The 27,278-nt window shown below is 34.9% G+C and overlaps 1 protein-coding gene across 2 annotated transcripts in view; it reads left to right on the top strand.

The window, feature by feature from the left end:
- The window catches only part of LOC113392045 (uncharacterized), a 71,402-nt gene extending 63,768 nt beyond the window's left edge, over positions 1-7,634 (top strand). For both annotated transcript variants that reach the window (XM_026628276.2, XM_026628275.2), the window contains 7 exons: positions 34-183; positions 620-761; positions 3,279-3,442; positions 4,601-4,714; positions 5,182-5,271; positions 5,547-5,657; positions 6,855-7,634. In XM_026628276.2, the coding sequence (XP_026484061.2) occupies positions 34-183; positions 620-761; positions 3,279-3,442; positions 4,601-4,714; positions 5,182-5,271; positions 5,547-5,657; positions 6,855-7,225 (1,142 nt within the window). In that variant the 3' untranslated portion in view covers positions 7,226-7,634. The remainder of the gene's footprint in view (positions 1-33; positions 184-619; positions 762-3,278; positions 3,443-4,600; positions 4,715-5,181; positions 5,272-5,546; positions 5,658-6,854) is intronic.
- The last annotated feature ends 19,644 nt before the right edge of the window (positions 7,635-27,278 follow it).

Genomic DNA, 27,278 nt, shown 5'->3' with positions numbered 1-27,278 from the left:
TCTTTGAAATTATATAATCTCCTCTTATAACAGAAGGCGTGTCGTGGTCGCGAGTGGTCGTAACAGCGGCACGAGAACTTCACAACGCCACGTTACAGTGTGAGGCAAGACAGCGCCGTCCGGACACGCCGCCCGCGCCGGCGCACGACGTGCTCACAGCAAAACTCGAAGTTCATGTCACTTGTAAGCATTATCAGCATAAGGGACCGAAAGTGAGGGCCACACTTAGAGGTGGAAAATCCTAAGGTGCTGCTGATTGGTTGTCTGTCATTAGTTGGAATATTTGAAACATCACAACTATACATACCCTTAAACTGGCGCACTTTTTAAAATAATAATAATTATAGTCAAAACGTCCACATCCAAGCAACGACTATTCGTGTATCAGTGGGTGAGTCTGGCACGAGCCTAGTCCTTTTCATCTGTTTTTAATTTGGATAATATTAAGCCCTCGGGGTGGATTAGCGTTGACAGCTACGAAATACGTCATCGTGTTTCCTTTAGACGGTGACATATTATAAGTGGCGTATTAGATAGGCTATCTATATTAAAATTATATAAATTACCTTTATTTACTGTTTCTCAATGAAATATATATATAATATAAATTTTATACCAGATCCGCCGTCATTCGTGATCTCACGGTGGCCAGGCTTCGGGATATCACTCTCTGCTGGTGGGGCTGCTGCTTTGAGATGTGACGTGGACGCCAACCCTCCGGCTAGAGCAACTTGGATGAGAGACACTGACAGACCTTCTAGGTAAGTCGGACTTAACTATCGTTTAAATGTTTTATTATCTTATTGATTTGGAAGTTTACATGACGCATAATATGAATGGGGATGACAATACAAAAATTTGCTGCGAAATCTAGCGAATTAAGGATAATGGGACCGGCAGGACGTTAGTGGAGCTCAATGACTTGCTCTACTGTTACTGGTCACCCAAAAGTTTGCGTTCATTTGGTTTGTATCATTTGGTTGTATAAACTTTAATACAGCTACTTGAAATTTACCAAAACAATAATTATTTTTATATTTGACGGTCTGTCCGTTTGTCCGGGGGTAATCGTCAAACGGGTAAAATAACAAATATTAATATATTATAGGGAATATTCCAGTATAAAATAGAAAGAGTTATTTTGATTCTGTTAACATTGTTAGGTCTTAAGATCTTGAAGTATTCTATGCTATATAAAAAAGTTAACGCTGAACAAAACCTCTGGTAGACGACCGAAATACTTGTTTATTTTTCATAGTATCATATTAATTTTATTAATACATTATTAATTTTCGACTTATTGTTTTATATTCTCTTTCTTGTAACTTATATCTCAGTAACTACAGTCTCGAACGCCATCGTAAATATGTAACAGTAATCATATACTTTATTAATCAAATATTCAAAATTAATTACAATACCTAAAATTATAACGCTTTGAAGTCTAACATTTTAGAGGTTATTTACAAAAAAACTCTGAGTGTAAAGATATAACCCCTTTGTAAGTTAAAACTTTTATTGCTAATTTATCATAATAATTCTCTCATCGGATGGTAAGGAACATTAGAACTTATTTTATTTAAAAGTTTTGGTAGTTTTAGGATGAATAAAGTACAATAGCTCGGCGGTGTACTCGCCGAGCGCCCTGGACTATTATCCGAGCGCCCTGGACTATAATCGTGACCACTCCTGACCCGAGTGTTACTTTTAATTGGAGGAACTTTTTGAAAATAACTACATTTCAGTTGTGTTTCTTTAAAAAATCCATGACGTGTCGTGGAAAATCCATTCAAATGAAGGTTCCTTCAATTCTTAGTTTAATGACTTAAAAATAAATCATATTATAATAAATGAATGAAGTATGGGGCTTCATTAAAATTATTGTTACAATATTCCATTCAGCGAAATATTTCCAAATAATATTTTTATAAGTCAAGGCACAAATGCTATTAAAATTATTATATTTTCCCGTTAGGAAAACTGCTTGTGAAACACAAAAAGGAAATTATACGAGCATTCACATGTGAGCTGTTCGCATTATATTATATATATTTATATTATATACATTGGTATTAGCTAATCCTGTTCTACTAATGTTATCTACCGATAATCTGTTATTACTCAATATCTGACAAAGTTTATGATAAATTCAATAGAGCTTCATTTGCCGCCGAGGCCAGTATTTGTCATCTAAGTAGGTCATCATCACCTCTAAAACTTATATAAAAAAAGTCAAATTTTGTCAATTAGCTTAACTCTCAATTACCGATATTCTATATTTAAAATAAATGATATCTTTGGTATATTATAAAATTGAAATTCTTGATTTGTTTAAATAGTGCATTAACCTTGCTGTCTCTGTGTAGTTGCAATTAAATTTCTCTAATTTCAGAGTGCTAAGTCACATTTCTTCTTCAACTTCCTGGACCAGGCATTGACTGTAATGTTGACTGACAATGTCAAGGGAACTATTGCCTGTTTAATTGGAGAAAGTGCTGTGTAATGTTTTAAAGATGTATTGAATGGTTCATGTGGAACATTTACTCTTCTATTCTTGTACGAGAAGTCAGCACTGACCTAATTGCTTCATTCTTGGATCGAGATTTCCCTCGAGCATGCGTTATTGTTACTAGGAAATTGTCTCCGTAATCAAACGTTACCCTCAATATATTAGTAATAATAATTATGTCGATGATGACCCTAATCGATTTCGTTCTCGATCATCGAATCGATCCTGAACGAAGAATGTCTACCGAAATAAGTCAGCCAACTACACATTTTATGCTCATGATCAGACGGAACAGCAATCCAAAACGACCAGACAGGGTTTTAAACCAACTGTTTTATGTGCTTTCCGATACACTGTAGCGCTAACCTGGTTAATTTCCAAACTTTGACTTTCGAAGTTTGAAACTTGATCTGCAACACATGAAGACGTGGTATTATTGTATTTCGGGTTCAAGGAAACCAGCGTCAATGCATGCAAGATACACAAGGGATATAACATCTCTGGCTCTGTTGTGGTCGTCGCAGTGACGGTCTGAGAAGTATTTTCCACTTCAGCTATTATCAGTATCTTCGAACGATTATACGAAATTTATTTAAAAATTGATTTTTTGAATAAGTGTATATTAATCAAAGTATGCATGTTCGACCCAGAGCACCAATGAGATTTTACCGCGCGTTTGACCAACCCAAATTGGAGCGAGACGGTATAATTAGTTCAAAATCATACTCCTCAGATAAGCTTTACTTTGAACGATTTTTAACAATCCTAGTTCACCAACACCTCTGGAAGTTGGCGCTGAAGATGGTGCGTCTCTGGGTTCTGCCACGCTCCGCTGGGCTAGGCTGAGGGAGTCCCATGCTGGGTGGTATCGATGTCGAGCACGATGGATGGACACCGAGTACTCTTCCATTGGATACTACCTTAATGTGCTGCGTATGTATTTAACTTTCATTAATTTGTCAATCAGTAGTTGTACGTGAATTTTAACTCGCAATAGTCAACACTTTCTACGTTGACAACCTGAAGCTGGCTTTTGATATGACTATTAACTATCATATAACTATAATAAATTACATAGTATCGTAGAGGATAGAGCGGCAGTGACGGCTCTGATTGCCCAATTAGCGTCTAACAGACTAAATGCCTTCACATCTGTCTCGTTAGTGTACTGAATTGAGCTATATGTAAAACCAGCTTAAGATCCCATGTTTATTATAACAGAAATAGTGTTTAATTTTATGGTAACTGCTAAGTTCCTAGATCATAGCCATTTATGAAATGGCCATGTTCACTACAACAATACAATACAATTAGGCCCGTAATTGAATTTAACAAATTGTCTTAATCTTGTAGATAGTTAGGGTATATGCTATAATATTCTGATTGGGTGTCATTATTATTACACTCAGCATAATCTTGTGAAATGACGATTCAAAAGTTGAGTCTACTCGAGAAAAGATCATTATGTTTTGTTTTATAAAATCTTTTAATATTACAAATTTTGTTAATCAAATTTTACAAATTATGTTTGGTCGTCGTAATATTAAGAACATAATTATTTCAAATACAAATAATAATCATGATTTAAATATGTAAATTTAATTTGATAAATAATTCACCATTAAATTGATCCCGCTTCTAAATTGGAATGCATAAGAGTTCTGATATACTTATGTAGATATAATTATGTATGTACAGATATGGCACTGTAGAGATGCATCACTTGCTCTTATAGTGTACTTTATTGCTGCCAAATAATTTAGATTTAAGCATCTTGAGCAAAAAACAAATAATATCACTAGGTAACATAACTGCAAATACATCTTCTAATAATTTAGAAAAACGGCCTTAGGTGCTTTCCGAAGCACGGCAGCATCAATACAATCACTGCCCATTTCGAGACCCTGAGCTCCTTTTGAGAACTTCTCGATAGAAAAGCCCAATATTTTTGGTACGTCGTTTTAATCCACAACGGAGCCTCATAACAATGACCATCGATTTAGTCTCCCGAGGGATATGAAGAAAAACAAAGTCTTGGTGGTAAATTAAAAGATAAGCTTATTTGTATTAATAATAATAATAATTATACAGCAGCTATGGATGAAAACGCACAAACGACGGAATCGGACGCTAACGACGAAGAACCAGATCATCAGAAAGTTGAAGTGCCCTTGGGAGGGAACGTTCAGTTACATTGCCCTAAAGGTATCGAGCGCTTAGACAAATATATTTAACGAACATGCAGTTAAAAATTGTAGATGTATATTACTTGAAAGTATTTTAAATGATGTTCAATATAACAATAAACACTAAACTTACATAATTATTTTGAAAAAAAACTTGTTTCTGATAAAAAATATAAATAAATTCAGAGATGTTTCGTTAATATTTTAATTTAGTGGAGAGAAGTTTTACAATTAAATTATCTTATAAATAAGTAACATAAACATAGATGCATATATAATTCGAATTTCATAATTAAAGTCTGTGAAAAATTTAACGATATCATGAAAAAAGATAAAATTAATAATTTCAGACATTAAAGTTTAGAAATCATCAACATCACAACTTTAATCACGATTTCTATCTTAGAGAGACAATAGCAAAAGCATGCTGTTTCATATGCAGATAATATTATTCTACAAATTAACTAAGCCTTGAATATAATACAGGAAGCGTGGGGTGCTGGTGGAGACGAGTGGTCGGTAACTCAAGTGAGTCGTGGGCTCCCGCTGGTTCTCATCATGCGCACGGCGTTCTGGGTATGAATTGAATTTATAGTTTTGGAGCGTACTTATTCATGTATAATCAAGTTTCAGTATAGGATGTGTTTTGTATTGCAATGTAAAATTAGTACATTTAATTTTATATAATATTTATATTATCAACTAACAAATTAATTAAACCGTAATTTGATATATTGTCGTCACTTTTGTTATATTAAAGATTGTAAAAAAATACATTAAGTTTGTGTGGGAGGAATTCATAAATATGAAAGTGGAATACTGAATATTCTATAACAGTGTGAATTGGGCAGGTATTAAAGAAGCCTTGTACGAAGAAGGCGGCGAGTACAGGTGCGTGGGAGCGCGCGCGCCGGATCTCAAGCGCTTGAAAGAATTAAAGCGAGTGACGCTTAAAGTAACAGGTATGTTATCATAAAAATTGAGCGAGAAAAGCGAGAAGTTTTTTTTACATTTACGGGACAATAAGAAGATTTAGCATTGGAAACATTTCATTTTGTAACATTACATAGAAGCTTTGCTTCTGCAGCGCACAACGAAATTTCGCTTCAAAACCCAATGATCAGTCGAGATGGATGTTTCTTGATCAAGATAAAATATGATTGGTAACCTTAGTTATCAGCCCTTTCTACTGTGTTTTACTATCTATACTTATAAAATAACATGTGCTGACTGACTGATTCACCATCGCCGAGCGTAAACTATTAAAGTTTTGAAATTTGGAAAGTAGGATTGTTTTATTGAGTAGACACCCAATAGGGAAGACATTTTGGAAATTCTACCCCTCAGGGGTGAAATAGGGGTTGAAAATTTGTATGGAAGTGCACAATTTTTTAAGTTAGAAACATGAACCTTTATTTTTCGGAAACCGATTACAATAGAGTAGATAGATATTTAAGCGTTTCTGGATATTCTACCCTTAAAGGGTGTAATAGGGTTTGACATTTCTTATATAGGTTAGTCTGGAAATCCGTCATTTTTGAAGTTATAAACATGAACCTTTATTTTTGGACTACTGATTAAAAATGAGAAGATACGTATTTAAGCATTTCTGGATATTCTACCCTAAGGGCTGAAATACACACCAATGTGGTATACAATGAGGTCTTAAATTAACGTAATATTTTAAGTTAATCTGTAAATGTATTCAACTTCAACAACAGCTAGTAATAAACAAAAAAACAAAAACATATAGTTTTTTCGAATAGTGACTAATCTGATATAATAAATAGTGAGTGATCTCTTCTTAAGTTTTACTTGTAACGATAGATTCTTTGGCATTTGTAACATATAATACACGGAGTCTATTGTTATAATTTGTTCAAAGTTTAATATAAAATTAATTTAAATAAAATAAAAAAGGCTATGGTACAAAGTTTGCCAGATTAACTAAAACGCCGAATTGAAAATATCAATTTAAAAGATTGCATAAAAATTAAAACATATTCAGTGTACTGCCTACTTTTGAAGTACAATTTACAGTTACAATTCACAGCATATTAATTCATCTACCATAATTGTGGTATCGTATATTTAAAAAAATAAGAATATTATGGCGAAAACTAATTTATATGTTATAATAATGTCTCCCAAATCCTTAGGCGGAGCCACAGCGACTGCTGTAAATGCTGATCCTACACCCAACGGCTGGCGGCTAGAATGTGGTGCTTGTGGCCGTAACCTTCGCGTGCTATGGCTGAGAGGGGGTAGATCCACACCCGCCATCCTCACACCAGATCTGGCTCAACATTGCTGGAAAGCAGTGCTCTTAGTACCGGAACCTGATGAGGTCTGGTGCGTAGCTGTATCGTCTAACGGCGGTGCGGTTGCAGTGTTTCCCAGAAGGTCGATACAGACCTCTCCTTCGCCGGCGCGACACGCGGTGAGAGCTTTACACGGGGACGCGTCTCACCCGACCGTGATACCGGTATTGTATATTTTTGCGCTAATCAATGGACTCTTGTCAATTTAATATTTGACTTTCTGCTGAGAAGTTGTCACTATCAAGCGTTTTTATTAGCTCAACGTTATACTTTTTTTTAAGATATCAATTATATTATTAAACTATTTAATTGTGTAATCAATTTTTTTAATAGATAATGTTTGTACTCTTAGCTTACGAACTATTAATATTTGCGTTATATCATTGTTTTTTTTTATTATAATTAATTTAATGTCATTATTTTATTCAATCGTATAATATTAAATGTTCTCGCAGCGGATAAAGCTTTTAATGTCTATCAAAATAATTATCTTGATTATTATCAGTAGACAACTTTATTCTCAAGAACTTAGTACTAGCGAAATGTGACTGAAAATTGTAATTAGGCAGTCTTTGTCTTGATTTCCATTTTGTGTACTAATGAGGTTAAATTACTGATGGACGAATCAGTTGAAATTGTATTAAAATGTTCATCCTCAAAATTAGAGTCAATTTAGTAAAGTGAAATATCGTCCAAATTTTTGAAGGCCGCATCGAGACTTGAACAAAACATGAATGGCTGAAAATGCGATACTCTTATTGTGTATTATAGATGGTAAACGATCTGTGTCGTTAAAAATATTACAGTAAATTAGACTTTATTGTGTACTAGTCCTTGTATCTTAGGGACTAAAATCGCGTGCACTGTCTTCGTAGAATTGTGTCCTTATATAGCCTTCGTAGTGCTCCTATAATCATAATTTGTTATACGTATTTAGTGGAACTCTTTCTGTCTTGGCACGTTCGTTGCAGTGACATTTGAAATTAACGTCGTGGGGAAGAAAATTAAATAGAATGTGAACATTTTTCCTTTTTAAATCTACAATTGAAATTGTAATTGCCTAACATGCTTATACTGAAATGTTTCTCATGATTTTCCTGGTCCATTGACTTTATTCAATAAAAAGATGATTTTTATTTCGAGTCTTATACTTTTTATAAAGGGATATAGATATTATATTTTTGTATTTATTAGTAATGTGATCAGTTTATGTATTAAAATTCGATTGTCATTCGATAGAAGAATAATATTCCTGCGTTTTTCGTTTAAGAAACATTTGAATGCGTCGCAACGAACGCGTCCTCTATGCACACTTCATCTCTAACGGTAGGTATTCTTTCCTCTGTCTCGTTCCTTTCCTTGCCATTGTTATTTTAGTTCTAGTAAGTGTTTAAAACAGGAATGGAATGTGCCAAATTGTTGATATTTGTAATAGATTTTCTTATATTAATGGAGGTAAATTGTGAATTGAATATATTTAATTTTATTGTGTATATTATGATGTCTGAATGTTTAGAGCAATGAACACCAATGGAAATGAAACTTAGAATTTGTAAGTTATCGGTAATGTTAAGATCGCTTCTTCGAGATTCGCGTATCATTCGGATGGAGCTCGAATCTCGCGGGAGACAAGGCCCCACCGGCATATATCTATAAAATATTTTATATAGACGTCAAATTCGTAAACTAATATTATATGATGTATTATAGCTTAACAATTATGTAAATTTCGATGTCAATTTTAGAAGTCCGTTTAGTTCGGACCGATTTTTGTATGGAGTACATTTGCTAACATTTTGATTGTAATGAAAGTTTTATCACATGTTCAATGTTGGTCGTTAGTTTTATTAGATTACTTTCCCTCCAGCTCCGACTGCGCACTAGCTTAGTGCTTTCAGCTAGCGCACATGGCGCACTAGGGCTTCAATTGTGTAATCAACAAATGTCAATTTAGTTATAGATGACTTTGTAGTCAGTTTATATGTTATGCGAACAATTTAATCCGGAATCGCTTGCATTCGGCTGAGTTCAAGCGATCGATTTGAAACCGATTCGTAATTTAATTATATCGGCAATGAACTAGCAATGTGCGTTAGCCTGTAACGTCGCATCGTCATCGTTAATATTGTTAAGATTGTGATAAAAGAGGCGCGGGCGAGTTGCGGGTGTACGGAAATATAATCGAAATAACGAAAGAAATTATAAAATCGATTAGTTTAGTTAAGTTAGATTGTAGCTAAATGTATTTTTGTACCGTGACAAAAAATAATGTTGGTCAATTCGACAGTAATTTTAAACGAAATTTAATTTACGTACCTGTTTATGAGAATATAAAGATCCGTCCACTGCGGAGTCCGGCCTAGTTAAGGAGCTATGTAGAACCCTGTCTGTCCATCCTTAACTTCTTGTAATGCGAGTTCAATAGCTAGACGAATCTATAGATAGAGTAGTCGCTTAAACCTTCCGGCGAACACGTTTGGCTCTTCCCCCTTCCTCGACTAGACCCCGCGACCCCCGCCCCTCTATAAAAACATGTATACTTGTCTGTGTAATCATTTTAGAAACGATCAGCCCCGAAGTGTTTGTGTGATATTATCCTTATCATGGGCGTAGCTTTGAAAGAGATCCTGCAGTATCTTAATGCTTTCGAAAATTCGGTGTGTCTATGAAATATTTTTTAAGATAAAAACTGATCGAAGCATAATAATCTCGAAATCGACTGTGTACTGATCGGTGGGCACAATTGCCGACGCCGGAGTAAACAGCTACGCTCATGAACCTCATAGAAAATCAATGGCACGTGTCTAGTTTTCATTCAATTCATTTTAAAGGTTCCTGTATTTTTAATCCGAGTAAGTGGACGATGGTTTTAATAAATTTGTGTTTCAGGCTCAATTTGACGAAGGCAATCCTGGAGAGTTTACTGACTCACCGTTTTTGATAAATTTTTCATTCAGTAAAATGTTATTTGGGATCGCCTTTGTCGTTCCAACGAATTTGATCATCATACATATATGTATTTGATGTAATTTTAAAAAGTAATCGCCTTTAAGATGAATATTTGTTACTGTCAGTTGATTCCACGCTATGGTTTTACTATTGTTGATGTAATAATAGAAACGAACATTTTTAAATACATCATGCCAGTATTATCTACACTGTTCCGGGATATATGATATGGAACGCAATTGATCGGGTTATCTCTTGTTGGCAACTAAATAAATGGCGAAGGACGTACACACTACGGCAGATGAGTTCGAGAAAAGTAATTGATACGCAAACTACACGAATTGGTTTCACTTGTGTTGTGTAAAGCTTGATGTATTATAATCATTCGTTTTCAAATATGACTGATTCTGAATTCTGATAGATCCCGAGACTAACGCGATCACACAAATAAATAAACTATTCATCTTTATATCATAGTGTAGATGGAACTTAATACATAAAAAAAGGTTTTTAAGAGAGAGTTAAAATAACTTATACGAATAGTGAATTAGTGCACTGAGCGTGCAGCCCTAGCTCTATAATACGTAATTATAGAAGTGCAACTTAAAATATATATCTATCTCTATAAGTCAGATCATTCTTCTCTTTCATGTAAAGTAATGTGCAAAATGTGACGCAACCTTAAAATTCGATCGATTATCGAACCGTTCCCTACGAAGGTTCACTTTAAATAATGAATATATGTGTAGCACAAGGAAATTGATAATATGTTGATGGGTTAACGTTACGAAGTAGTGTGACGTAAAAAATTGGCCGCCACTCAGCTCGATGTTTGCAGCATAAGAAGTATGTTTGTGTTTATAGATAATACAGAAGGTTATTACCGAGTAGTGGTACTGTCGGTGTATTTGTTGAGACAGTTATTGGTTTCCTTTGGAATTGTAGAATTATTCAAACTGTGAAATCGTTTAAAATTTATGTTCACTTTCTCTACTTAACGTTTTAATAATGATATATTTTCTATTATTTCTACAAGCTTATATTGACTTTACAAATCTTGTAACTTATTTTTAAGCCAGTTCGATACAATCAATTGAGCTGGTATAAAAACTAGGAAATTATTTGTACTAAAATTCATTCGTTTTAGTTTAGATATGAAAAAAGTTTATAATGTGAGTACCGGGTGTAATGTTATAAATACATCGGAGTGTAATGTTTTCAGAGGTCACGTGTATGAGAGTGGGGTATCGATGGAATCCTAACGTCCTTTAGTGAGTGACACTGGCTTTAAATCAATTAATCCGCTCGAATCAAATCAAATTCCTATTTTCAATATAGAAACATTAAACTTACTTATTGATTGTTAACTTAAACACTACCACCGGTCATCCTCATCCTCCTGCCCTCATCCCAATTTTACTCGGGGTCGGCGCAGCATGTCTTCTTCTTCCATACTTCTCTGTCGGACGTCCTCTCACAAGTAACATCCTTTCTAACCATATCGTCTTTCTTACAACCCATCCATTGTTTCTTTTGTACCACCACCACCAAACACTACCACCGGTACGGATACCGTGACCTAAAGAAAAATCGCCGAAACAATCCCAGCGTTTCATCCATTCAGAGCAGTCATGTTTGATCAATATAAAAGTCGCAACTAACATTTCTTACATATAAATTTCACCAATATTGAAGAACTTGCTCATATGTACTCGTATTTCGACTCTCGTAGACTGTACGTGCTCCGCCATTGGGCGTCCGTTTGTGTCATCACGTTACTTCTGTAGTTTTTCGTACTAGCGTCCATAACACGGTACGTGTGTCGTATCGGTGCCAATACATTATGTAATAGATCATTATATATTATATATCTATATATATATTTACAGTTTATTATACATATTATCGTTTACTTTTATATTGAATGTACAGTACCCATGTATCCATCGCATGTACGAGATCTCCTATACCGAAAAATAAATGATATAAAAAAGCTGTGTTTTTTTTTTGAGTGGAAGCTCAATTTCATTTACGTCAGCAGAATTTTCCTTTACAAGGAAAAAATTTAATAAAATTAATCTAGTGAGTGCAAGTGAAGCAGCGAAGTGTAGGATTGAAGAGCTTCAGGGAGCGGCTTCAGTGTATAACGAAATAATCGCACATGTGAAGGCGTATTCTAGTTTGAACCTTTAAGTAATTTCACTGGTATCGCTTTGTGTGCCTTTGGAAGCCAACAGTTCATCCCTAATATTCTATAACTAAACGGTTCCAAGTTGGGTGATCCAATGTTATTTCTGGCACAAGGACATCTAAAGCCTACTGACATATGCCTTACTTTATGAGCTTTGTTTAGCGTAAAAACACTGATATCACTCACTCCCGTGTTTTTATTATGGCATAAGTTGGCGGACGGACATATAGGCCACCTGATGGTAAATATATTGATTTTACATTCGACAGAAGAAAACAAAACATTGTTTTACAGTAACACTCCTTAGAAATATGATGTCGCTCCCGAAGTTGGCGATGCATCGACGTAACATACCACACAGTATGTGGTTAGTAACTACTCTACATTTACGACTTCGCCTTATACAAGTCATGCAGATATTAAAATAAAAAATAAATGTTAATTAAGTGGGTTCTTACGAGCAGTTTTGAATCGTCGTGTTACAGAATAAAATCAAATGCAAAGTTACCACCAGATAATAAGATATATTCTATTGAGCAGAACGTGCAAATGAAATACATATTCAGCTGTATTACAGCTATTTCGTACAATTATATTTGTATGCTCGAATAGAAATACAACGAACACGAACTCAACTTATCTCGTCTCCTACTACCGTCGCTTTCTATATATTTAAAGATTAATACTGCGCCCCTATAAGGGTTTATTGATATTCCTGTTTTCCCTCTATTTAAGGTTCAAGCCCGCGTTAGGAGTGCGGACGACAATAACCCAAGCGTTCAGGGTCGATCCTGCGACTTTTTACATCGCTAGGCGACCCTAAAACTAACTTGACACTTCAAAATATGTAATATATTCGTGTTTTCTGTAATAGGCCTTATAAATTAAATATTTTGAATGACATATAAATTGTCGAAGAAGGTTAGAAATAAATGGGAATTAAACACAGCTCTGAGTCCAAATAAATGCCACGAACGCAATGAGTGGGATAATCTTGTTGGCCTGTAAAAGCGTAATTATGTAAATTGTTTTTGTAAATGAATTTTAACGAGTTACTTAAAAAAACGATGCTCAATATTATGCATATTCACTCGGAAATAGCAATCATTGGTATAAAATCGAAGGATAGGTAAGCTTTAAGGCCGGCAACGCACCTGCAAGCCCCCCGGTGTTGCAAATATCCATGGGCAGTGGTAACCGCTTTCCATCAGGTGAGCCTCCTGCTCGTTTGCCACCTATGACATAAAAAAAAATCTTACAACATCAAGTTTCCTATTAAATGTATTCTATTTTGACTATTTAATGATATTTCTTCTGCTATAACATGCTTTTCTAAGCTAATATTATGAATTCGAAAATCTATCTGTCGGTTTGTCTTTTGATTTTTCACGGTCAAACCACCGAACTCCAAGAAAGGATATACCCAGTTTTATATGCCTTTTACCTGACGATCAACCCCTAAAACGCGAGCGAAGCTTCGGGCGGCTACTGATACTTAATAAGAGATTATAAGATATATTTAATTCCTTTTAATTAACATACTTGCGGATGAACTCGTAATGTCATTTCACGTTTCACGTTAAACAAGTCGTGACTTTTCTGGATGTTCGCCAAAAACACTTAAACGGGATTGAACAAAACAATGTCATAAATTGTAGATACCTTAGCGCGCCATTACTTCCTATACATAAAATTACAGTCGGTTGTATATCAGCTCTTTGCGGGGCCGCTCACCAGCTCTTGTACTACACCTAGTTGTGTTCCCGTTTGAACAGAAAACCAATTTTATTGCACAAAAGGTCATAAATACATTTTATAGATAATTTTAAAGAGATAGATTGGTTTGTTTGTAAGGGTAATCCCGAAAACTAATGGTTTCATTTTTTTTTAATGGTAGAAAGCTGCATTATTCTTGAGTGCTATTAATATCATATAGTAGTTACTATTATATTAATAAGATGCATTCATGCGAAGCCGGGACGCGTCGCTAGTAGTGTTATAAAATATGAAACAGCTGAGGTGGCTCGGTAGTTATCACACGTAAATCTTAAGCGTTCAAAGAATTACAAAATTCGCATCTGCATTAATTGTGTTGTAAGACTCACCGAATGCTCGGCGATGAGAAAATAAATAATAAATTATTATAAAGTTTTACCCATCACTCTAAAACGATGTAGAAATAGAACGCCAGTCCTTATCAAGAGACGTTTTTCTACTAATAACTAAACCTTAGACAGACGTACAGTATGTTCGGATAAAGTATAAGATAATGTTGGAGGTATTGATATGTCACGCAATAAATAAATAAGTTTTCCCATTGTGGAGCACGAGATGAATTGAATTATAAACGTCAATAAACCACGGTAACGTCCTGTGTTATGGTTGCCCGGATTCAAAGCCGCAATCCTCGGTTAAGATGAATTTGTTCTAACCACAATGCAATCAGCATCCAGCCGATATACCTATCCTCGCTCAGTGTGCAAATCAGTTGCATCTACTGAGAGCCTTTTTCAAACACCTTGTGTAATATAAAAAAACAAAAAAACAAAGTCGCTTCCCGCTGTCTGTCCCTGTGTATGCTTAGATCTTTAAAACTACGAAACGAATTTTGATGCGGTTTTCTACAATAGATAGTGATTTAAGAGGAAGGTTTATATTAATAATGGTTTTTTCAATATTGGACAACATCACATACATTACTCTGATCCCGATGTAAGTAACTAAAGCACTCGTGTTATGGAAAATCAGAAGTAACGACGGTACCATACACACCTCGACCCAAGACAACATAGAAAACTAATGAACTTTTTCTACGTCGTCTTGGCCGGGAATCGAACCCGGGACCTCGGAGTGGTATCCATGAAAACCGGTGTACACACTACTCGACCACGGAGGTCGTCAAATATATTGTAATACGACTATATCTAAACCTACTGAGTTTAACTGCGAAGCATATGAGGTATATTTATTTATACAAAAGTTTCAAAATCAATCTGTTATATATTTAAATAGGCGGTTATATGATGTAAATTTACATTGATGCACTAAATTTATCTTCCTATATTTTGCTGATATTTCTATATTATTTTTAAAAACATTCTATAAACATATTCTTTTTTACACTATTTGAGGATTAAAATTAAAAAAAAAATCTAAAAAAAATTCGTTTTATTCAAACTGTGATATCTACAATGATTAAATAAATAAAAACTTTTTTCTAGAATTTTATTATTATTCAATCACATACGGGTATGGCCTAACCATGTGCTTTTGAGTCTGGAAGTCGGTCAGTGATTTCTGAGAGGGTTTTAATAATTTCTGCACACTTTTTAACATAACACTACGAGGTAATTGCTATAAAACACGTTCCAAGTTTCAACGTTCGTCGTCGAGACCTTAGTATGTATGTATTGGAACGAAACAAACGCTAGCGCGATTCAGACCAATCCCTTCATACTAATTTTCAGTAAACTATTTAATGCATTTTTTACGGCTTAACAAAAAAAAATGCACTCTTGCGACATGGGCCGGGTCGCTGGTGTTATATAAAAATAGTTGTTATAAATATATATAGAAGTTTAACTTCTAAAACCTCTTTAACTTGCAACTATAAAAAACCGGCCAAGTGCGAGTCGTCACGTTGTGTTGTTTAGGAGGGCTCCTATACAACACAACGTCTTAAATATTTATTTTATTCTGATTTTTAGTTTATTTTTGTCTGTATAACTTACGATTCATGAGATACAGCCTAGCGACTGACTGACAGATAGACAGACAGTCGGATGGACTGCGGAGTCTTACCTTTAAAATGGGTTGACTTGTAGTGTTCTGAAAAAACCTTGTAGTAAAAACCACCAAGTTACTCCTTAATAACTCTCACCTTACCATTCCACTAACGACTCAATAATATTTAATGTGAACTGAATACAAATGTTTACGTATTCACACGGTCGCCTTGCGAGGAGCGTGTTGTTGGTAATGTATGCTAACATCTTCAAGCACTTAAGGTACATTACTATTGATAGACAACACTAAATAATACGGTTTTGTTAGATAACACATTCAATATAAGATTATGATTGTCTTCCTGACCGATTTTGCGACACGGCTTCCATTCCCAAGGGTCACTGCCTGTGTGAGGCAGAGAAGCGAGAACTGATGGCTTAACGTGCTTTCCGAGGCTTTACCAACTTCTAATCAGGTTCAAGCTACACTAAGAAATGTTTGTATGGTATGACCTAATCATATATCCAACCTATTCGTTATCCAAAACACAAAAAAACAATTCTTCGATTAAAATCCGTAATATCAAAATACAAGAATTAGTTTTCCCTCTCAAGTGTTACCGCTTACAGAAAAACGTCCCAAAGGGTGCAAATTATTTTCACAGTATCACAGAGAGATCCTGTTCCAAGCTGTGTCGCGCGAACTTTATCAGTTTGAATCTTATGTTATAAACTTAGACTTGCGTTTTGACAATTTCGCGAACATCTTACATAACTAATCGCTGTTACCGCGACATTTTTTTTTAATATTGAATACAGTCAGACGAGCAAATGGGCCACCTGAAAGTGGTCACCACCGCCTATAGACAATGGTGCTGTAAGAAATATTAACCATTCCTTACATCACCAATGCGCTACTAACTTTAGGAACTAAGGTGTTCTGTCCCTTGTGCATGTAGTTACACTGGCTCACTCACCCTTTGAACCGGAACAAAACAATACTGAGTACTGCTCGGCGGTAGAATATCTGCAGAGTGAGTGGTACCTACCCAGACGGGCTTGCACAAATCCCTTCCACCAACCACCAATTTTTTTATACTGTAATATTTTCCATGGCCTTTTAACGACTAAGATTGCTATAATGATCAAAGATGCAATGAGCGGAGTATATACCCAGACTATCACCAGAAATATGTAGTCATATTATGGTATATATTTTTAACAAGAGATATTTCATTCTCCCAAATATTCATTAGGCAAGGTAACTTGGGTATACATTATTTATAATTTAAGTCAAGACAAATCCAAACTCGGCATAATAAACAAAAGCCTCGAGCACTCATTAAAATATTAGTATTTTCACGATGGAAACATCTGTTTTTCATAGAAGTTGAAAATCGGATCGAGTTTTCACATAATTTATTGTTGTATTTCATTAAATTTAATACAAAATATTACAAATTATCCAGATGATAACTATTTTTATAATTGATACTTTGTACGCCAGGGTTTGCCTACTAAGATCTTTGCATAGGAAACGGTTTCCAAATGCAGACTAAGTTACGTAATTATATAGATATGCCGCAACTTGTACGGAACCAAAAACAAAGCCGGTGAAATACCGTGCGACGCTTATCTCTGTACTAAGAAACAAAGCCCTTGCGAGCAGATTTGCGGCTAAAAACTAGTACACATATTCTATAAGTTAGACGAAATGTAACAAAGATCACAACAATAGGGTTAAATAAGCCAGAATAGACGCTTGTTAAAGGCTAAAATAGCTGAATGTCTGTCTTGTTGTCACGCGTGACGAATTAACTGCATTCAACGGAACAGACAAAAATGATCCTAACTTACCAACAATTTAAAGTTGAAATTTCAAATTTCGATTCAAAACTATAAAGTCATGCAAATATACGCCTTAAAGCTTTGTAATAAAAGTCAAATATTTTCGAGTTAGCTGAACTAATCCGGTTTTCATAGTAACTTATAGCGAGTAAGCCTGGATGCAAATGTAGACCTTATTCCATTGTCATAACGCACGTTGTTTGCTTGTACTTGTTGCAAATATTGTGATCGGCAAAACCATCCTTATTGTTACCACGTTAAAATATTTAGATAAATAAAAAAGTTCAATTTAAATTGAGCCTTGTGTCATAAATCGTTAGGTTTAATTCAAAGTTAATAATGTTAAGCCGATTTAATTCATTCAAATTAATACCATATCACAAAGGTTTAGAGTTCAAAATTGATCACTAGATGTATTTGTTTGGGGATGAAAGCATATATATTACTCTAATGATAAAGAGATGAACACACAGATTAATTTGGAATAGCCATTTGTGTTTAAGTCTCATCGCAGATAGAATATATCGTCGGCTTACTGCAAGAATCCGTTAATTGCAAAAAGTCACATTGCGCGTTAATAACAGGGATTAATTATTTTCTTATTCGTATCCAGCACGCACACGTTTTCTAAAGTACGTGGAGTAGGAGAGTTTTTAAACTTTCTTCACTAAGCGTACATACATACATTTTAATATTCGCTTGATCATCATTCATTGAAATCCACTATTATATCGGAATTTAGATTCTAACTCCTATTCTAATATACAATGGGGCCCCTATATAAATAGATTGGCGAGTACAATCAGTCTTGAAACCTCCACGGTAAAAAAAAATACTGTTGACTGATGACACGGCTTGCCTAGTGTGTATTTTGATAGGCACCGCAAGGAATAGGAGGGTTCTTAGTACCCCGGGAATCCCCCCTAGGAATTGGAGGCCGGCATAGGCGGGCTGATCGTCCCGGCGTCACAGTAGCATGCGAAAGCGATTCTGTGGGGCCTGCTGAAGAGACGGAGAGGGAACCGCTGGTTTTTTAGTGGGTATTCCGGTGCACTTAGCGCAGTCCTGGGCACCGGCGAGTCCCACATACCACCCCATTTTACTGGGGAAAAAAGAAGTGTGTGTTTTGATAATTTCCACAGTGTAATTTCTTATGGTATTCTACTCTGATGTAATGAAGCTGATTTTAATATGGATATTGTATTGCCGAATTCTGGGAATAAAAAAAAATTCGTTGTGACTCTTACGTACGTATATATAACTTGTAACTTCAATCACCCGATAAAAAGCCTTGAATCTTGAAATATGACATGTTCGGTTGCAGATTGTTTCAAATGACGTTTTATTTTATTATTGTATAATAGCTATATTCGATACTGGCGATCGATAAGCGTAACACTTCTATATTAAATGAAGATTTTTGAGTTTGAATTCAACTTACAAGAAGAAATTCAGTGGTTACTCTTTACCAATAATTAATCAACTTATCAATTAATAAACTACGATTAAAACTATAAGTGAGTAAGTGTTGAGTAAAGGCAAAGTAAAAAATATCTGCTATTTTTATTTTAAGAAACGAATACTTGGTCATAGGATTTTTTTTATACTATATTTTTATTTAATACTTAATATAATTTTATACTATATTTTTATTCGACTACAAAATTAAAATAATTTTATTACATTCGTAAAATATTTTAGTTACTATTATAACATTATATACAGCCTTCATAAGGATCACTGTTTACTGTTTAATGTTTTTTTTTGTATCCTTTTGTATAAAATGTAAGTTTATCAATAGAAACACTGACGATATATACAGAAAAGAAAAGAAGAAAGCTAAAGCGCCACAATGGTACATTTGGAAAATGAGGCTTACTGACTTAACTTTAAGCCTCATTTTCCTGTCGAACCATTTTGGCGCCTAAGTATTTCCACTGACGACATGTAATAAAGCTCTTTGTTGTCCTAGTCTAGCTTATAAGTTTACAGACACCAATGCCATTAGGAAAAGTTATTTCGTATTTTATAAATAAATTCTTCAATAGTACTACGGATTGGGAATTTGTCAGTATTGGATTTTGGTCGTTTTGTGTTTCCGAGCTTCCGTTCCTTGAGAGCACGTAAGACGATTGGTCTTGCAAATGAACTCTTTTGAATCGTATCGAATTCGTTCAACGGATAATGAGAACGAGGGAAGAGTCCTGCGCATTTGGTTTATCTCAATTGAAAACACCTTAATCATTAGAGCTACAAGATTAAACTATACAAGTTACTTGGCATTGAAAACAAAATTGATATGTCCCACTGCTTGGAAAATGCCTTAGAAACCAATTAATTCCGCATTTATATTTATAAGTTAATGGCTTGAACCTAGCCAAACATTTTGAGAAAAATATAAGCGTGTGGCGGATTTCGTGTAGGCGATGCGCCGTCGGGGCGGACACTAATAGTTTATCATAAGAGAAGAATGAAACGCGTTAAAAGCCGCCTTCATTATCGTATCCACGGCCGTGACATAATTACGAGCAAAATCGCGATCTAATTTACATATTAAAATAGTCCGCGGATAAACAACACCCCGCGTATCCTTACTTAATCTTAACATAATAACTTCATATTGTATATATATATATATATATATATATTTAATCTTAGTTCACGTATGTTCGTATATCTCCCCTCCCTAAAGACTTGACCGATTTTGATAAAGTGTTTCTTTTATATTTATGGGTCACATGGATTGTTTCTTGTTTTAATTGAATCCGGTAGTTGACACTGTTGCTTATATCGAGTTTTATTCATTTTCTGTACACGTAAAAATATGTACTTGTAATCCTTAATTTTCAGCCTTTTTATGATATAGGTAGGCTGATCAATCCTTCGCCAATGCGCCACCAAACTTAAGGACTAAGATACACTGGCTTACTCACCCTTCAAACCAGACAACAATGCCAAGTACTGCTGTTTAGCGGTAGAATATCCAATGATAGGATGGTACTTACACAGACGGGCTTGCACAAAGTCCTACAATCAACAAGTCCATCAAGTGGTTATTTAAATATCAAATCCTTTAAAGTAATAGAAAACATTTTATTTAGTAGATAGAAGCCGTTTACATGGGATATCCCATCGGAAAACACTACAGCGATGGTACTTATAAGCAGATACATTAACAAAAATTGCCATGATTCTAACTTAAAAAACGACGCACTTCTCTACAAAATTTTATCCTGTTAGATCGGTTTACGCTGAGCGCAGTTTGTCAGTCATCATTTATAAATGTATTAATGAATGAGCTTATTTCAATTCTATACGTTTTGTCAATAATGTACAGATCACTCGCCGCTACAGCGATGAAACGGCATCAGATCCCTTATCTTGATGTGATTATCAATTAATATGGGCGTTATGCAGGTATTTGTAAATCAATTATGATAATTAGTTATAGATCTATGGTGAGGATCAGGTATTTCATATACTTGGCCACCTGGATAATTTCTCCAAAAACTTCCAAAAAATCCAATAGTCACAACATCCGTAAGCATATGTTAATAAGCACTAATTACGAGTAAGAGTATCTCGAATAATATTTTAAAATAATATATGATGTAAAACTCAGTCGTCGTATTTTAAGCAGGCTAAACTTTAAGTTATAATTATTGTCAAGTTAGCACAATTAAGTAGAACCTAACATAACAAACGTGTAAAGCTCAAAGAAGTCTTTGAAAACAAAATAGTTTAAGTTTGCTAGAAGCTAAAGTTCATACGGAGCCATGGCAGTAGGTTCCTTTGTGTAATTGTAAAAACAGGAATTCCGTACCATTATTGTTCAAGTTTCAAGTTGAATCGAAACTCTTAAACAGAAGAAGCACTAACTTTCGGTGTAATCGCTGTAACAGAACTTTACCCAGATATAAATGTTTAAGCTCTGACTTGATAATGTTTTGGAAAAAAATTAAGACATCTTGATATAAATTGGATTTAGGATCAGACTGAGTAACCTTCGCTTATATATACCACAAGTATAAACCACTTCTGACTTGTCGCGTTATAGTGAGCCAGTGTAACTATAGACACAAAGGACATAATATCAGTTCCCAAGGTTAGGGCATTGGCCATACAAAGAATAGTTAATATTTCTTAAAGTTCTAATGGCTATGGGCGATGGTGACTACTTTCTAGTTGGAGGACCGTTTGCCAGACTGCAATCTATTTTAAAAAAAAAAATATATTTTCTTTTTTTATCAGAGCAATAGCTTACTTTTCTAAATACTAAAATTAAACAAGTAGATCCTGTTGTTTCTAAATAAAATTCGTTAATAATGTACTATAAATTGGATATGTTACTATTTTGGAAATCGTTACAAAATGAACATTTATTTGATCAAATACTTGACACCAAAAGGTAGTTTAGTAAGTAAGCTAAATTTCCGAGGTTGAAAGTTCTTAAGTTTCAGTAGCATGTAACTGTTGTTGCAACTTGTTTAATATCACAACTGCTATCTGCAGCTCCGTGTAATTATTGTTGCATAAATATGCATTAATTTTCACGTGGAATTATTCATCATTGTGATTTTTAAAGTACCTTCTTTTAACCTTTTATAATAATTGTATCTCGACTGGTATATTTTTGTGGTGTTTAATTAGTGTTATGTTATACTGGATGTCGCCGGCGGCTTCGCTCGCGTTTAAGGGATTGACCGTCCGGTGTAAGGCATAAAAAAGTAGCCTATGTCCTTCTTTGGAGTTCAAGCTTGCTTCTTACCAAATTTCATGAACAAAATTCAGCTCAGTGGTTTATCCGTAAATGAGCAACAGAAAGATAGACACAGCTACATTTGCATATAATATATTACTTGGGATTAGTAATTTCATTGCGAATGTAAAGTTCATTGCTTAACTCGGGGTCCTGAACAAGGTGTTGAGCTTTTTCACGCCACAACAACTGCTCCTGTTGTACGAACCGCTAGTGCGGTCTTTCGTTGTATATTTCTCACACTTTTGGGATAGCTCCGGTAAGTACTTAATGGAGGATCGGTTGCAGCGACGTACGGTGCGCATTATTAGCGACGTAAAGTTCACAAATACCCTCGAACCTTTACAATTTCTTAGAGAGATAACGGCACTGAGCGATTTCTATCGATTGTATCACGATTAATGCTCTGAGGAATTATTCTCTCTAATACCTGCTTCCCCTTTCCTTCATAAGTCTAGGCGTGCCAGCTCTCGACGTCGTCGCCTAACTGTGACATCAATTCCAGGGGGCACGAAGAAATTTGGCAACTCTTTTGTTCGTCGCACCGCCAAAAAAAGGAATTTTCTACCATCACACGTTTTCGTCTCCTCATATAACCTGGGTTCCTTCAAACGAGGCATGAAGAAGTATCTTACGAGCTGGAATAGCGTGGGCAGCTAGTGCAGTTTATTCTTTCTGTACTGGCCAGTACTCTTCTAGTTTGGACTCCACTACCACTTTCCGGTGGAGTGGAGCCATATGCCTACCGGAAAAATATATATTATGTTACGGGAAGTGTGATAATTATGTGAAAATTAATAATTACACTTTACTTTTGGTATGATGATGAGAGCACCTTTTCTTTGTAATTATTTTATTTTTCGATTGCCAGTATATCAAATAATTATTTAGCGGGCACGTTTTTACTACCAATAAAAAGGGCCAATAAATGTCGTTACTTGTTTTTTATTAAATTAACTAAACAAAAAAGTAGCGAATTATTATTAAAATCAACCGGTAACTATGAATAATACTCGACTATTATTAATATTTACCACGTTAATATGCCTTAACATACGTATATATGCATATACATCGTTTATATTTTCATAATTACATAACAAAATTTAGATAAAATATATATACTCATATAACGCATATTTAGGTTTTGTATGACGGCCGTGAATCCCGCGCCATCGAGTTTTAAGCGGAGTAAGATTAAATAGAGCAACTCTTAGCTCTAAAGCTTATAAAAAGACGATTTTTTTGTACTTAGGCCATTTGATGTTATGATCCCTTCGCGTGGCTTGGAGCAGTCTCCGCATGAAGTTTTCATCAGAGGTATCTTTATAATAAATAGCTTTACCATAACTTTTCCCTGTAACACGTATACACATATTACACAAGCTGAGTGAGTCAGTGTGATTACAGGCACAAGGGACATTATATTTGGCCCCGTAGTAGGCAAAGCATTCATGATGTAAACAACTATTAATATTCACAGTACAGTATCGATGTCTTTGATTAAATATGACCTATTAGCAGAAGTTCCAATTTACCAATGTTCCAGCTGTAATAATAAAAGTCAACAAATCTGGCAAATTGTAGGCGAATGATCACGTGTATGATCGAGGCAAACCAATCAAATTGTTGCTCTAATCTCAGGAACCATCAATCCAATTTCACTAATTGAAAAGCCCGTTTATTGAGGGCGGTCACTGGCTACTAGAAATATCCATCATGCTGGAATAAAAAGTAATAAAATATAGGTATAACAATTTGATACATTTTCCTAATCACACAAAATATATGTAATCTTAAAGTTATTGAAATAATAACTCTTTCAACTTTAGAACTGTACAGTATGAACAAGTTGGACACTGACGCAGAACATGAACTTTAGATGTCAGAAAGTGATATGTGACATTTATTAAAATATATTATTTAAGGCACATATTTCAAAATAGGGTAAGTCCATAATTGCATGCAGGATTTGAAGATGCTGCATGTGCAATCACTCCCTTAAAGCTTTATAATAAATAGAACCTTCAAATATAAAATGTTGCATGAAGTTCATCTTTTTCATTCCATATAATGTTAGGTCCTTACATATGAAATTGGCGTTTTGTACGGGAGGAATATAAAGTAATTTTTTTTTTTTTGTAAAATATATTTAATTAATCAAAGTATGCACCGTATCAATAAACACTTTGAAGGCGGTTTAAACTGCCGCATCGGAGTTGAATTTTTTTTCCAATTTCCGGAAAAAATGGTAATCTGTTAGAGCAAGGTCCGGGAAGTACGGTGGATGTTGCAGATATTCCAATTGTAGCTCATCTAACTTAGCGGTTGTTTGTTGTGCAGTGTGTGGTCTTACGTTGTCGTGAAGCAGCAGTGGCCTAGAGCGATTGTCCAATCTCGGTTGTTTAGCACCAAGTTCTTCCTTCATGGTTTGCAGTTGCTGAAATTTCCAGAACGAAAACCTTGAAACCAAAAACATACCGTGCTTTTTTTGCGACACGAGTGCCGTTCACATAATTAATCCTTGGAGCTGTTTCTACAGCTCTGGTGCCACAGTAGAACTCGTACTCGTAAATATACCGATGTTTCATGTTTTCTATTGTGCGGCGTTGTATATTAAAGCGACGCCATAGAAAAAAATATATGAAGAAAATAGAAATGAATTACTGTTTTCAAAACTCAAATGTACCAGCTAAATGAATTTATAAATTTTGGAATTCTGAACCAAAGAGGAGAGAGACTGGTGTATTACTATCAATATTTAAGGAGAATACTCAGTACATGATTTCATTCGAATTATGTAAAAAAAATGTACTAAATTAATTAATTATATTTTGACCAAATTTCCATTTAAATAAATGAAGTGTGGACATATTGCCTGCGGCGCGTGCGGCGTAGTGTTGTACTGTGCCGCTTGCCACCCGCAACCCCCGCCCCGTGGCCCGTGGCTAATTAGGTCAGTAGGGCGAGCGCCACCGTAGCGTTCCTATGTCCGTCTACCCGCGCGCGCGCCTAGCGGTCGATCTTACGAGTATACCTAATGTGTCGTGTGTGATTGGAGCTCGTCATTAGTAATTAGGTAAAGGTTATCAATACACAAATGCAGAGTACTTGAACATGGTTATAACTTATTCGCGTGCGAATAGCCTGCCGGGTACTACTAATTTGTACCGAGAGATGTTTCCAAATCGCTGAGAACCTACTGCCAGCGTAATCTTAAACGCCATTCAAAGACTACGAGACTTCGGACAATTACGTATTCCAACACATGTTCAAGGAAACGTCTCGTGTATGTTAAAGAGTATGCAAACAGACAGGAGTTGAAATTAAAAATCACCAGTACTTTCGAAACTGTTAAAAGTGACCCAATCGTGCTAAATCGTGGGAAAGACAATATGCGTAAACGTGCCGAACTGTGTATCACACGAGAAGTAGCTCACATTTGTTAAGGTTAGTGTAGTTATGTAGCTAAATAGGTAGTTTAAAGTTTGTCAATCGTTGTAAATAAGTATGTTTCCATTTTTAAATACGCCCGAAATTCCATTATAGGTAAACAGTTCTTATTGTTTTTGTCCCAAGTTCACATCATTTACCTAGCCAACAATTTTTTTGTTTAAACGAGTGAAATATACTGGGTACTTTTGACTGTCCTAAGCGAGAATGAAAGTATGAAGGGGGATTGGATCATGCTTGTTTATTAAAGGAAGCCTGCTACCCTGTTAACCCTTGGCGACGTTTGGAAGTAGATAAACTACCGCGCGATAACTAAATGTAACTACCCACATAATTATCTGTTTTGTGTCGACAGCGTAACTAGGGTGTCCACACGACGCGAAATTAATTACATAGCTTTTGGTTAACGTTACTTAGAAGTTTATTAATCTTTATGTTATATGTATATATTTTTTGACATTTATGATCGTGAAATATCACCTCCTTAAATATCGATAGTATTCAAACAGTCATGCTGTATATGTCACTGTTATGGTTATTTACTGTTATTTATTTAAAAAGATAATATATTTCATAGCCATAGACATTGGCTCTGTAAGAAATATTACTTTCATCACCAATAATAATGAGTACTGCTGTTTTGCGGTAGAACATCGGATGAGCGGGTGGCACCTACCTAGAAGGGCTTGCACAAAGTATTACCACCAAGTATAAGACTTGTTATAATCTTCAATAAAATTTACATTAATAGCAAATATCTATATCCGTTCAAAAACAGACGAGACTCGCGGTAACAACAAAACGAAGATAATAAAACAACTACCAACTTTCTAGATGCGTCTGCAACTTGAAAAGTTATCGCGTTATTCTGTAAGCAACTGCAGCCTTGTTGAATAAATCTTGCTGCTATATTGTGTTAAGTTAAATTTATTATATAGGACGTGTGTAATTTATAAATTTAAAGGATATATTTTTATTTATTTGAATGTTACGGCGATTGTTTTTTGCGTGTTTGGTATTTACTGAATGTTTGTCTATGATTTGATTCCATTATATGATCACGATAAGATTTATTTTTTATTTTTGTGTGTGCAAAATGCACATCTCAAGATCTCAATACAAAGTAAAACTACTGCATATTTCCTGCACAGTTGGCTCCGATGAGTATGTCTGCCGTGGCAAAATTTTTTAGAGGAAATTATATTTCATTTTGTTTTAAAGTGTATAACTCCAATAATCCTTAAGGTATTATAGAAATTATTTTAAAATCGTATACTTTTAGTATTTTATAAATAAATTTTAATTCGTTAAAGACTCGTATTTTTTTATTACTTTTC

This window comes from Vanessa tameamea, chromosome 27, assembly GCF_037043105.1.
Source record: "Vanessa tameamea isolate UH-Manoa-2023 chromosome 27, ilVanTame1 primary haplotype, whole genome shotgun sequence".
NCBI classification, from domain to species: domain Eukaryota; kingdom Metazoa; phylum Arthropoda; class Insecta; order Lepidoptera; family Nymphalidae; genus Vanessa; species Vanessa tameamea.
The sequence above is the reverse complement of the archived record's forward strand: the minus strand, read 5'-3'. Positions and strand labels throughout refer to the sequence as shown.